This window comes from Thamnophis sirtalis, unplaced genomic scaffold (genome assembly GCF_051295495.1).
Source record: "Thamnophis sirtalis isolate CommonGarterSnake01/CBP01778 unplaced genomic scaffold, rThaSir2_p1.2 scaffold_2, whole genome shotgun sequence".
NCBI classification, from domain to species: domain Eukaryota; kingdom Metazoa; phylum Chordata; class Lepidosauria; order Squamata; family Natricidae; genus Thamnophis; species Thamnophis sirtalis.
In genome coordinates this window covers 50921475-50932993 of record NW_028261382.1, presented here as the reverse complement: position 1 = coordinate 50932993, position 11519 = coordinate 50921475, and the positions used below count along the sequence as shown (strand labels likewise).

Here is an 11519-nt window from a genome sequence, read left to right as displayed (position 1 = left end):
TTTAGGAAGCTTATACAGTGCTCCTGGGGGCTGGGGGAGGGGGAACCAGCCCATTTTTTGCTCATTTCTGCCCTCCCCAGCCCCCAGGAGCACTCTGGAAGCCTCCTAAAAGCTCTACACAGCCATTTTGGTGAAGGGGGTGAGGTTTCGGGAGGCAAAAACACTGCATTCTGTGTATAAGACGCCCCCAGATTTTCAGCCTCTTTTTTGAGGGAGAAAGGTGCGTCTTATACTCCAAAAAATACGGTAACAGCTGGCCCATGTTGTTGCGTTTCAAATGACAAGGAAGGACAAAAGTCACACTGCCGTTCTACTCCAAGCAGGCGTTAAGCCCCGCTTAATTGTTACAAGGGCCAAACCGACATCCGGGCCCTCCGTCTTCTCGAGATAACCCCGTGGTTGGGCTCAGCCTCCCCCAATTTCCCTTTCTGCTGAGAGACCCCCTGTGCGCCAGGAAAACAAGGGTACCTGAAGTGCCATCCGGGGGCGCGATTTTCATGGGGTAGGGCGGCACGTGGGCTGTGTCCGGACCCCCGTCCTTGCAGGGACAGGTGAAGGGGATGCGCTCCTGGTTGCAGGCGAACTTGATGAATTTGCACAGCTCCTCCTGGGTGAACATCTCCAAGGCCCCCCAGAAAAATTCGATATGCTGGTCGGTCTCCATCAGCCCAACTTGGTACATGGTGTGTGCCTGCAGGCGGCCCAGGGGGAAAGACAGGAGGAGGGAAGGAAGGGAAGCTGGTTAAGGGACCGGGAAACACTCTGAACCAGGCCCTCTCTCCTCTCTTGGCCACTTGGAGACTCCCAGAGTTGAAGCCCACAAGTCTCAAAGGCGCCAAGGTTGGAGACCCTCCTCAAGACCACACCCTGGAGCTCCTAAGCCTCACTTTTCTGTTTCTATTCAACCTCAGTGTGAGTTTTCTCCGCTGTGGCCTACATCTAAGCCAGCTCTTGTTTCGGTCTCGGCTCTCCTGCGAAAATCTCGCCGTGACGGAAGACGGATGGCAGGAAAGGAGGATGAGCAGCTGCTGTCTTCTTGGGGCTCTTAAAAGGTCTTCTTGGACCCTCCCTGCTCCCCTCAAATTACCTTGAGGAATTCCAGGTTGATGTAGGGGAGCCCACAAGTCCTCAGCTCCAACTCCAGGGGGGTCAGCAAGGTCAAAATCTGCAGCGGGATGATGGTGGCCAAGCCGGCCCGCACGGCCATCACGCACTCAGCCGTCTGCAGCTCGTGAAGCCTCAGGTTGCGAATGGCGGCGGCGTAGACGTCCTTGTTCTCCCACCTGGGAAGGAAGGAAGATGGGTTCAGGGGTGGGAAGCCCCGCGTGGCTTGTCTCCCGCGTAACGCTTGGCCTTCTCCCTCCCCTTCGGGTTCCTTCAAAGGGAGGGGGCTCCTCCTGAGCCTTGCAAGGCTTAGCCGCGAAGGAGAGGCTAAGGGCGTCAAGACTCTTAAGGCTGGGCCACGTCAGCACTCGGCTGCCTTCAGAGGGGTTTCAAAGGCACCTCGGCTGACAGGACGAGAACCTTTAGAGTCGGTTTAATGTCTGGTTCCAAGTAATGCACTCATAGCCAGCAAAACTCCGAGGCAGGTAGATTCCTCAAAAAATAACGGGGTTTTTCCCCCCTCTTTTATAAAGTTTTATTATTTTTCAATTGCAGAAATAAACACTCCATCTTTCCTTACGCAGGGTGTTGTCTGGGTGCAAACATCTCTGTGCGACATTGTTCCTCTTTTGCCACGTCTTTCACGCTGATATTAACACTATTTCCCTAAGCTTAGCATTATAATGCATTGAGCATTTAAATGTTATAAAACTCTCCATTTTTCTTCTTACTATCTTCCAGTAATAATATATCAACATTAAACATCATTATTCTCATCCTACCCATACTAACAGTTTCCATCTTATTTATATCTCTAAGTGTATTGTCTACCGTATTTTCACCCATATAACCCGCCCACGCAAATAACCCGCCCACGCAAATAACCCGCGGGTTTTCCGGATCGTGTAAAATATCTTCCGTATACCCCGCCCACGCATATAACCCGCGACGAGTAAGAGAGAAGGGAAACAGCTGAGATGGGGGGGGAAGAAACGGAGAAACAAGCCTGCGCAAGCTGGGGAAGAGGAAAGGAACGGAGGAGAAGGAAACAGCTGAGATCGGGGTGGGGGAAGAAACGGAGAAAGAAGCCTGTGCAAGCCTCCGATCGTGTAAAATATCTTCCGTATACCCCGCCCACGCATATAACCCGCAGGGGGTGCTGTGCATGTAAAAACCGCATATAACCCGCGGGTTATATGGGTGAAAATACGGTACTTATTTTTAAACTGTCTTCATTTCCAAACTCCTTTTTTATTCTCCAACCATTGGTAAAAATACTTCCCAAATCATATTTAATTTAATTTAATTTTTTATTTTTTGTTTGTTTTTCTTTTTTTGTTCTGTGTAAGCCGCCCAGAGTCTTTTGGGATTGGGCGGCCTATATATCTAATAAATTAAATCAAATCAAATCATATAAGTGTATTATTCATTACTATTATGTATAATATTCAGTTTGCTCTTTCTCCTTAATGGCTAATGTTAATCTGTTCATTTCCGCACATTCTAATATTTTCCTATTCGCCTTCTCGTCCATAGGGATCTCTACAGCAGTGTTTCCCAACCTTGGCCACTTGAAGATGTCCGGACTTCAACTCCCAGAATTCCCCAGCCAGCGAATGCGAATGCTGGCTGGGGAATTCTGGGAGTTGAAGTCCGGATATCTTCAAGTGGCCAAGGTTGGGAAACACTGCTCTACAAAATAGTTTTATTGGGTATATCCTATTGGCATGGTTCTGGTGGAAACCCGACTCTGAAGGTCCCCGCCATTTTCACCTAATTGAAAGTAAACGTTTTCCCCTCCTTCCCCAAACCATCAGTCACATGGTCCAATCACGGTGCCGTCTGGTTGCCTGGTAACTTCGCTCCTCCTCTTCCCGGCCACCTGTGAGAATGTCCTTGGTTCCCAGGGGAAACTATTTTGTTTTGGCTACAAACCCCCAGCTATCCCTCTCCCTCAAGACTGAAGCTTCAAAACGGCCTTGGTCAGGCCAGCTTCAGGGTCGACACCAGCTGCGGCTACTCACACCACAGGGATGTGTCTGCCTCGGGCGCACAGCTCCACTTCTTCCCCCGTCATAGTTACATAGGTGAACTTGCAGCTGGGCTTGTTGGGGCTGTCCGGGCTCTCCATGGGCAGGTGCTGGGAGGCGATCTCCGCACACAGGGCCTCCAGCTCGGTTTCATCGTTCAGCTAAGCCAAAATGAAACGAAAAGGGCCCTTTAGTTTATTTATCTGCTTTGCTCCTGAAGACGGACAGGCCTTTCAGTTTATGACTGTGGATTGGCTAAATGGGTCGTTAATAGCAATAGCAATAGCAGATTTTTATATACCGCTTCATAGGGCTTTCAGCCCTCTCTAAGCGGTTTACAGAGTCAGCATATCGTCCCCAACAATCCGATAGATAGATAGATAGATAGATAGATAGATAGATAGATAGATAGACAGACAGACAGACAGACAGACAGACAGACAGACAGCAATAGCAGTTAGACTTATATACCGCTTCATAGGGCTTTCAGCCCTCTCTAAGCGGTTTACAGAGTCAGCATATCGTCCCCAACAATCCGATAGATAGATAGATAGATAGATAGATAGACAGACAGACAGACAGACAGACAGACAGACAGACAGACAGCAATAGCAGTTAGACTTATATACCGCTTCATAGGGCTTTCAGCCCTCTCTAAGCGGTTTACAGAGTCAGCATATCGCCCCCAACAACAATCCGGGTCCTCATTTTACCCACCTCGGAAGGATGGAAGGCTGAGTCAACCCTGAGCCGGTGAGATTTGAACCGCTGAACTGCTGATCTAGCAGTCAGCTGAAGTGGCCTGCAGTACTGCACTCTACCCACTGCGCCACCTCGGCTCTTGTTAACACAAGCAGACTCCTACATGGATTTAAATTTTATTTACAACCCCCCCCCTATCAAGGCTGGGAAAGAAAGGCACCACGAGAGACTCACGTTTTCAAATTTTTTGACGTAATTGTAGGTTAGAACGTCAGCCTCCTGGAGGTCCACATCTGGCTCCAGTGGTTCTCCCACCAAGATCTTCCAGAAGGAGGGCAGGAGATCCAGAGGCAGAGGGACGTCAGCCCGAATGGCAATGCCCAGGAGCTGCCCGAAGAAGTGCAGCAGCTGCTCCTCCCCATAGCTGATGGGGCTGGGGGTCAAGATGTATTTGCCCTGGGGATGGGAAAAAAACAGCAGGGGTTTGGAAGCCCAGCTCTTCCGGGGAACGGTGCTTCGCTCGGTTAGTTGGCAAGACCACTCAACGCTCCTCTGCTACAAGGAGCCTCCCCACTGATGCCAATGGGCCGCAGCTTCACAACCAACCACGGGGCTCCTCTGGATGCCCTGGGCACCCGCTGGCATACCTTGTTCTTGTTGACCGATGAGCTTGGACAGAGCAAAAGGAGGGACAGCAGCGTACTCTGGAGCTCCTTACAGACCTGCCAAAGAAAGTGACGGAAAGATCCACCTGGAAGACACATGGACGACACTGGTCACAAAATGTTTTTTTTTAGCCAGATTTTTTTATCCAATGGCCAAGAAGAGGAATCTAGAAGTAAGAGGTGAGTACAATAATTCCTTCCCCAATGGTCAAACAAGCAAATAAACAAACAAACAAACAAACATCCGATCGATCGACCGACCATCCATCCATCCATCCATCCAACCATCCATCCAATCAACCATCTGACCGACCATCCATCCATCCATCCATCCAACCATCCATCGAACTATCCATCCATCCAACCATCTGACCAACCATCCATCCAACCATCCATCCATCCATCCATCCATCCATCCATCCATCCATCCATCCATCCATCCATCCAACCGTCCATCCAACCATCCATCCATCCATCCATCCATCCATCCATCCATCCATCCATCCATCCAATCAACCATCTGACCGACCATCCATCCATCCAACCATCCATCCAACCATCCATCCATCCAATCAACCATCTGACCGACCATCCATCCATCCATCCATCCATCCATCCATCCATCCATCCATCCATCCATCCATCCATCCATCCATCCAACCATCCATCCATCCATCCATCCATCCATCCATCCATCCATCCATCCATCCAATCAACCATCTGACCGACCATCCATCCATCCAACCATCCATCCATCCAACCGTCCATCCATCCATCCATCCATCCATCCGTCCGTCCATCCATCCATCCAGAGCCTCAGCCTTCTGAAGAACTCAACTCAACTTATCCACCAGCCATTTTTTTACAATCCGGTTGAAACGTTCCAGCAGTTACTCCCAACATTTTGAGCAGCCAGCCACCTCCCAGCTGGCGGCTTACTTGTGCCGTGGACCTCCTCGCCAGTGAAGCGAATGTTGAAGGCGTAAGTGGGGTCTCCTCCACTGGCCAACTTCACACAGAGCTGCGAGGACGGGATGCAAGCCAGTTGCCGGGCGGCCTGGCAGAAGTAGGAATTTTCTGAAGAGCGAATCTCTCCTGCGGGAGAAGAGCGGAAAGAGAAGGCCGGTTGAGAACGGCCGTCGGCGGCTGTGAAGTTCTGACGGCCCCCACCCGGCCCGGGAGGAAGAGAGCAGAAGGGGGGTGTCTTCCCCTGAAGTACCCACCTCCCACTATTTCGAGGGGGTCCAGGGTGATCTCTGGGGCTGCGTGGTCAGCCGTCCTCTGCACTGTGGCATTGAGCACGCGGTTCAAGACCGTCACTTTCGTGTCGTAAAAAATCAGCCCTGAAGGAAGAGAGCAAAGATCGGAGTCCTTCCGAGAGGGACCCCCCTCCCCACCCGGAAGACACGAGCCGTTTGCCCCCAGACAAGCCTTCCCCCTCCGCACGGCTGAGACTATTTCGACCCCTCGGATTCTGTGTTGGGGGGCCTGTAGATTAGCCAACCCCGAGAGAACGGAAAGCAAAGGAAGTTTGTTATTTTTCATTTGCTTTCCTTGACCCCTCCATAAAATTATTCTGCCTTTTTGCAATGTTGGCTTCCTTCATAAAAGGGAATATTCGCATCCTCTGCTTCTTTTCCAGAATCCACATCGTAGCAGGTGGGTAAAGACTAAAACCAAACTTCATCTCTGTCTAAAGGCAACTAAAATGAAATTAAACTAATCTAGTCCTTCTCCTGTCCAGCGTTATAAATTTGGCCTTGAGGCACAGCCTGATAAGCCACCAAGTGGGCTCTCCACCGGCTTTATCCCCACCCACCCCTCATCCGGCCAAGCCCTGACCTTTGGCCTCTTGCAGAAGGGCGGCGATGCTGTTGGGGTACACCTTGGTCTGCCGGAGCTCCACCAGCGGGAGGAAGAAGGTCTCCAGGGTGGTGTTAAGGGACTGGAGCAAGGCGAAGCGCAGGCGGAGGCTTTCGATGGGGGTGTCTGCAACAGAGCAGAGCGGTCAGGAGTTGCCGAAAAACAGGGGGGGGGAGAAGGGAAGAGACTGATCCCCCCCATGGATGAGGAGGAGGAGGAATGGGGGGGTCCTGGACGTACTCAAGAGGCAGGAGACCTGTGGATCGGCAGCATCGGCGGAGTCCAGGTACACTTCGTGGGGGTGCAGCCGTGCAGGGGTTATGGCCAGGTGGCGGCACAGCCGGTTGATGTACCGGACGAGGGCCACGTCCATCTCCAAGGACCACTTGCGGCAGGCTTTCTGGGCGTTCCTGGCGTCGAGGCAGGAGCACCTGGGGGAAAGAGGAGGAGGAGGAGGAGGAGGAGAGGGCTCGGAGGAAGAAGACCACCCTCTACGCGGCTGCAAGTGACCCCGACAGCTGCGCGTCCCCCCTACCTTTCAAAATGGAGGTCGTAGCCGCAGGAGAGAATGGCTCGCCAGACGCTCCGGATGTCCTGCTTCGCTCGGTCAATGACGAATCTGTGAAACCCCTCCAGGGTCAAATACTTCTCTTCGGGAGCTGAAAGCGTCGGCCGAAGGGAAGAGAAGGGAACGGTCAGCAGGGATATTTGCAGGGAAGGAGATAAAAAAAAACCCCGGAAGGCCGAGTTTGCCTTCTCCGTTACAGGGCGCTTCCTCAGATGCCGAAGACGTGCAACTCGAGGAGGACCTCTACTCATTTTGGAGGGAAGACCCTCAGGACGGGGGCCTCACAGCTGCTGCCAACTGGCCAACTTGACTGCAATTGTGGAAGGCGGCCACCCCCGGACCCCCCTAGGCCAACCCAGAGCCCCCTCCCCAGCGTCAAGCAAGCGGGTGGCGCTACCCTCTTGCTTCTTGGTGGGGGACTTGTCGGGGTCCTTCTCCTCAGGCTTCCCCTTCTCCGGAGACCTGGCCTTCACCGTGGGCTTCTTCTCGCTCAGTGCAGTCCTGCTAAAGGAGGAGGAGGAGGAGGAAGAAGCAGCGTCTGGGTCAACGGCCCTTCGGGGGGGGGGGGGAAACTCAACACACCGCCACGTTTTGTGCTTTGGGTCACAGCGCCCAGGCGGCTCCCCGGAGGACAGGAGGCATTTATTAGGAGCATCATAGGCGATCTTTCCACAGTCAGGTCTAAACTTTGTTTGATTTATGGCTGAACTTTAGCCGTTCCTTCCCTCCCCTCAGTCTGTGTCATAAATCACATTTCCCTATGAGATGCACGCCTCCCAAGCCTGCTGCAGTAATCTGAGCTCCGACTTCAGACAACAGTATGCATGGAATGCACTCCACCCACCACCACCCTCCTCTTACTATGACAATGCTGGGAGTTGACAAGAGGCATATTAAATTCCGGAAGGGGAACCATGTTTGCGAATGTCCAGAATTTAAGATTGAGCCTTCGTGGGGTTGCCCCGTTTCCTCCTGGGGAGGGGGGGGGTGTTCCAGGAAGCCAAAACGTCTCACCTGACGCTGTTCAGCACAGCCTTCTCCTTGGCCGGAGGTTTGGTGGCCGGCCGCTTGGTGCTGACCACCTTCACCGGGTGCTGCTCTTTGCCCCCCTTGCTGTATTTGCTCTTGTCGAACTTCGGCTTGGGGACCCCGTATTTTCTGAGAATCTTGGGAGGGAGGAAGGGGAGAAGGGCAGCGTTTTAGGCCGGGAGGAGCCCGGGAAGGGTTAGCTCTTCCGGGTGGACGGAGGCCAGAGCCAAAGCCGCCTCCCAAGGGCCGGGCGGAAGGCCCACCTGAGTCAGCTGGTCCTCCAGGGCCTTCTTTGGGGGGCGGACGTGGGTGAAGAAGGTGTGCAGGAGGTTGCCGGGCGCCTGGGTGTTGATCTGCTCTTTGCTCAGGTAAATCTCCATCACTTTGGTGGGCTTCGCCGGCAGCAGGCTGAGCATTTGCTCGGAATGGAGGCAGCTTTTGAATATGTCCGTCAGGACTTCGCGAGCTCCTGGCACCAGCTTGTCCCCTGGAGAGGGAGGGAGGAACACCCCCATCACAACCAGGAAGCATGTCCCGCTCTCTGACGTCGGAAGCCACCTTGGTTTCAACTTTCACCGGAAGAAAGTTGAGCAGATCCAGCTTTTGGGACTGGAGAACTCCAGGAAACCCACCAGATCTTCGACTCGCTGGTCCTCCGCCCTCCTGCATGCCCCGCGGGCACAAGGCAGCCGTGAAGGTGGAGGAAACCCACCGAGGGACAGGACAGCACAGGCCCACCTTTGAGGGTCTTGTCGCTGAAGTAGTCCTCCAGGGCGGGGCTCCCTTGCGTGTCAAACAGGCTCTGATTGACGGTTGAGACGGTCAGAATCTCCTCCGAGGACATTTCCATCAGCTCCTCTTCTCCATCCAGGGCCGACAAGCCAATCAGATCGCTGCTGTTAAACAAGCTGGCCCGGATCTTCTCGATCTTGGCCCGGGATCTGATCTGCGTGGAAGGAAAACCAAGGCGGGAGGCGATTTGGGAGACCGGCTGGGCAAGTGAAGCAGGGACTTTGGCTCTTCGGTCTGAAATAGCCGCCATGTTTGATTTGGACCCCCCCACCCAAAGTCCTCAGATGTTCCCCTTCCTTCTTTCCCTTCTTTCCTTTCCTTCCTCCCTTCTTTCCTTCCATTCCTCCCTACGTTCCTTCTTTCCTTTTCTTCCTTCCCTTCCTTCTTTCATTTCCTTCCTTCCTCCCTTCCCTTCCTTCTTTCCTTCCATTCCTCCCTACGTTCCTTCTTTCCTTTTCTTCCTTCCCTTCCTTCTTTCATTTCCTTCCTTCCTCCCTTCCCTTCCTTCTTTCCTTCCATTCCTCCCTACGTTCCTTTCTTCCTTTCCTTTCCTTCCTTCTCTTCCCTCCTTCCTCCCTTCCTTCTTTCTTTTCCTTCCTCCATCCCTTCCCTTCATTCCTTTCCTCCCCTCCTTCCTTCTTTCCACTCCTCCCTATGTTCCTTCTTTCCTTTTCTTCCTTCCTTCCTTCCCTTCTTTCTTTTCCTTCCTCCATCCCTTCATTCCTTTCCTTCTCTTCCTCCCTTCCTTCTTTCCTTCCATTCCTCCCTATGTTCCTTCTTTCCTTTTCTTCCTTCCTTCTTTCTTTTCCTTCCTCCATCCCTTCCCTTCATTCCTTCCCTTCCCTTCTTTCCTTCCATTCCTCCCTACGTTCCTTTCTTCCTTTCCTTCTTCCCTTCCCTTCCTCCCTTCCCCCTGCAATGCAGAGAGAGGAAAGTGGCCCCAGAGCCGCAAAAAACGCACCCACCGCTCCTCGCTGCCCATTCTTCCCACTTCAGAAGGGCTGCTTTCTGTCTGGGCTGCCCTTCCCCCTCTCCCCCCCCCACGGCCCTTACCTCCACCACCGCAAAGCCCTTGATGGGCCTGGACGGGACGGTCTGGCTGTCCAGGGACGTGACGGTGTAGAGAGAGCCCACGTCGGAGGCCGAGGCCGTCTCCCCGTTGTCCAGCTGCTCCCCGAGGCTCCCCAGGCTGCCCAAACTCCCGGTGCTGCACAGCGACAGGTCCAAGCTCTCCTGGCTGGAGACCCCGTGTGGCTCCAGCAAGCCGGGCGGGACGGCCACCTCCAGGCCGCCTTGGAACTGGTCCACGGAGATGTCGCTGACCGTCCGGGAGATGCCCTGCGAGCTGCAGAGCGAGGCCTGGCTGGTGGAGGCGGAAGCGCTGACGCTCATGGCCGGCGTGACGCTGCTGGAGCTGCTGATGTCCAGGCTGTCCACGCTGCTGGAGACGGCCGGCTTCTCCAGCTCGGTCCGGCACTCCCCGCCCTCCGCTTTGTCCTTGGCCTTCTTGGGCTGCTCCTCCTGCACCGGGATGTAGATCTCGTCTCGGAAGACGCCGCCGTGAGCGTTGCAGGCCTTGCGGATGGCGCTCCGCACCACCCCTTCCTCCAGGTGGGTGGGGATGCCCGAAATCACCAGCAGGCGGCTGTGGGCCGTCGCCCCCACCAGGGCCTGGCAGGCGTCCGCCACTGCGTCGTTGGTCACCCCCAGCCCCTGGGGGTCCTTCCTGGTGAGGTGCCGCAGGATGATGAGCAAGGTGAGGGCCCGGTGGAACCACAGCATGTCCTCCGGCTTGCTGCCCCCCATGCTGAGCAGGGCCGGGTCCGTGTCGGCCGCGCGGGAGGAGGACCGCTTCCCCGAGGGCGTGGCCTTCTCCCGTTTCATCTTCACCTTCTTCCTCTTGGAGAGAAGGCTGGGGCTCTGCGGGGTCTGCCCGGGGGAGGAGGAGGAGGAGGAGGAGGAGTCGCTCAGGTTGGGGCCGCTGGTGGAAGACATGACGTTGGCGGTGATGCCCATGTTGACCGGCAGCGTCACTTCGGCCACCGCCAGGCAGGCCTCCATCAGGGCGTGGAAGTAGGTGGAGAACCTGCCTTGGTCGGCTCCGCCCACCCCTGCCCCGCCACAGGCGTTCCCCCCGGAGACCCAGCTCTGGGTCTCCTCGTCGTAGAGCTTGTGCAGTTCCGACTGCAGCGCCATCAGCATGGCCAGGCAGGGGTTGAGCTGGAGGGCGATGGAGGAGGAGAGGCCGGCCGGGCTCTTGCGCTGCTCCAGGCGGTGGACTTTGCGCAGCAGCTCAGCCAGGAGGTGGAAGAGCAGCTCCTTCACGCAGGGGGCCATGCTGGTGGTCCACAGGAAGTTCCCTGCAAGGGTTGGAAGGGGAGCCGGGGGTGGGGAGAAGAGACTTTCAGCTGGAGGGAGACGTCCTTCAGCAGCTCTTCCCGCCATCCATGTCTACATCCATTTCATTTCATTTCATTCATTTCATTCATTTCATTCATTTCATTCATTTCATTCATTTCATTCATTTCATTCATTTCATTCATTTCATTCATTTCATTCATTTCATTTCATTTCATTCATTTCATTTCATTTCAGTCATTTCATTCATTTCATTTCATTTATTTCATTTGTATGCTGCCCTTTTCCCCGAGGGGGACTCAGGCGGCTCACAAGTTGAGCAAGGGAAAGGGGATACAAACAGTTTGACACCAACACAAAACAATACATAATTTAAAAGCGCAACAATCATACCGTTCGAGATAGGGG

General features: G+C 54.2%; 1 protein-coding gene across 1 annotated transcript in view; it reads right to left on the bottom strand.

Annotated features, from left to right (window-relative positions):
- Positions 1-11519, bottom strand: part of HECTD4 (HECT domain E3 ubiquitin protein ligase 4) — a 64366-nt gene that overhangs the window by 2498 nt on the left and 50349 nt on the right. Inside the window, 15 exon segments of the mRNA XM_087703466.1 lie at positions 469-691; positions 1088-1283; positions 3129-3295; positions 4071-4292; positions 4484-4587; positions 5441-5596; positions 5725-5844; positions 6344-6490; positions 6605-6795; positions 6900-7023; positions 7330-7436; positions 7947-8098; positions 8225-8448; positions 8700-8907; positions 9807-11113. Of these exon segments, the coding sequence (XP_087559592.1) occupies positions 469-691; positions 1088-1283; positions 3129-3295; positions 4071-4292; positions 4484-4587; positions 5441-5596; positions 5725-5844; positions 6344-6490; positions 6605-6795; positions 6900-7023; positions 7330-7436; positions 7947-8098; positions 8225-8448; positions 8700-8907; positions 9807-11113 (3648 nt within the window).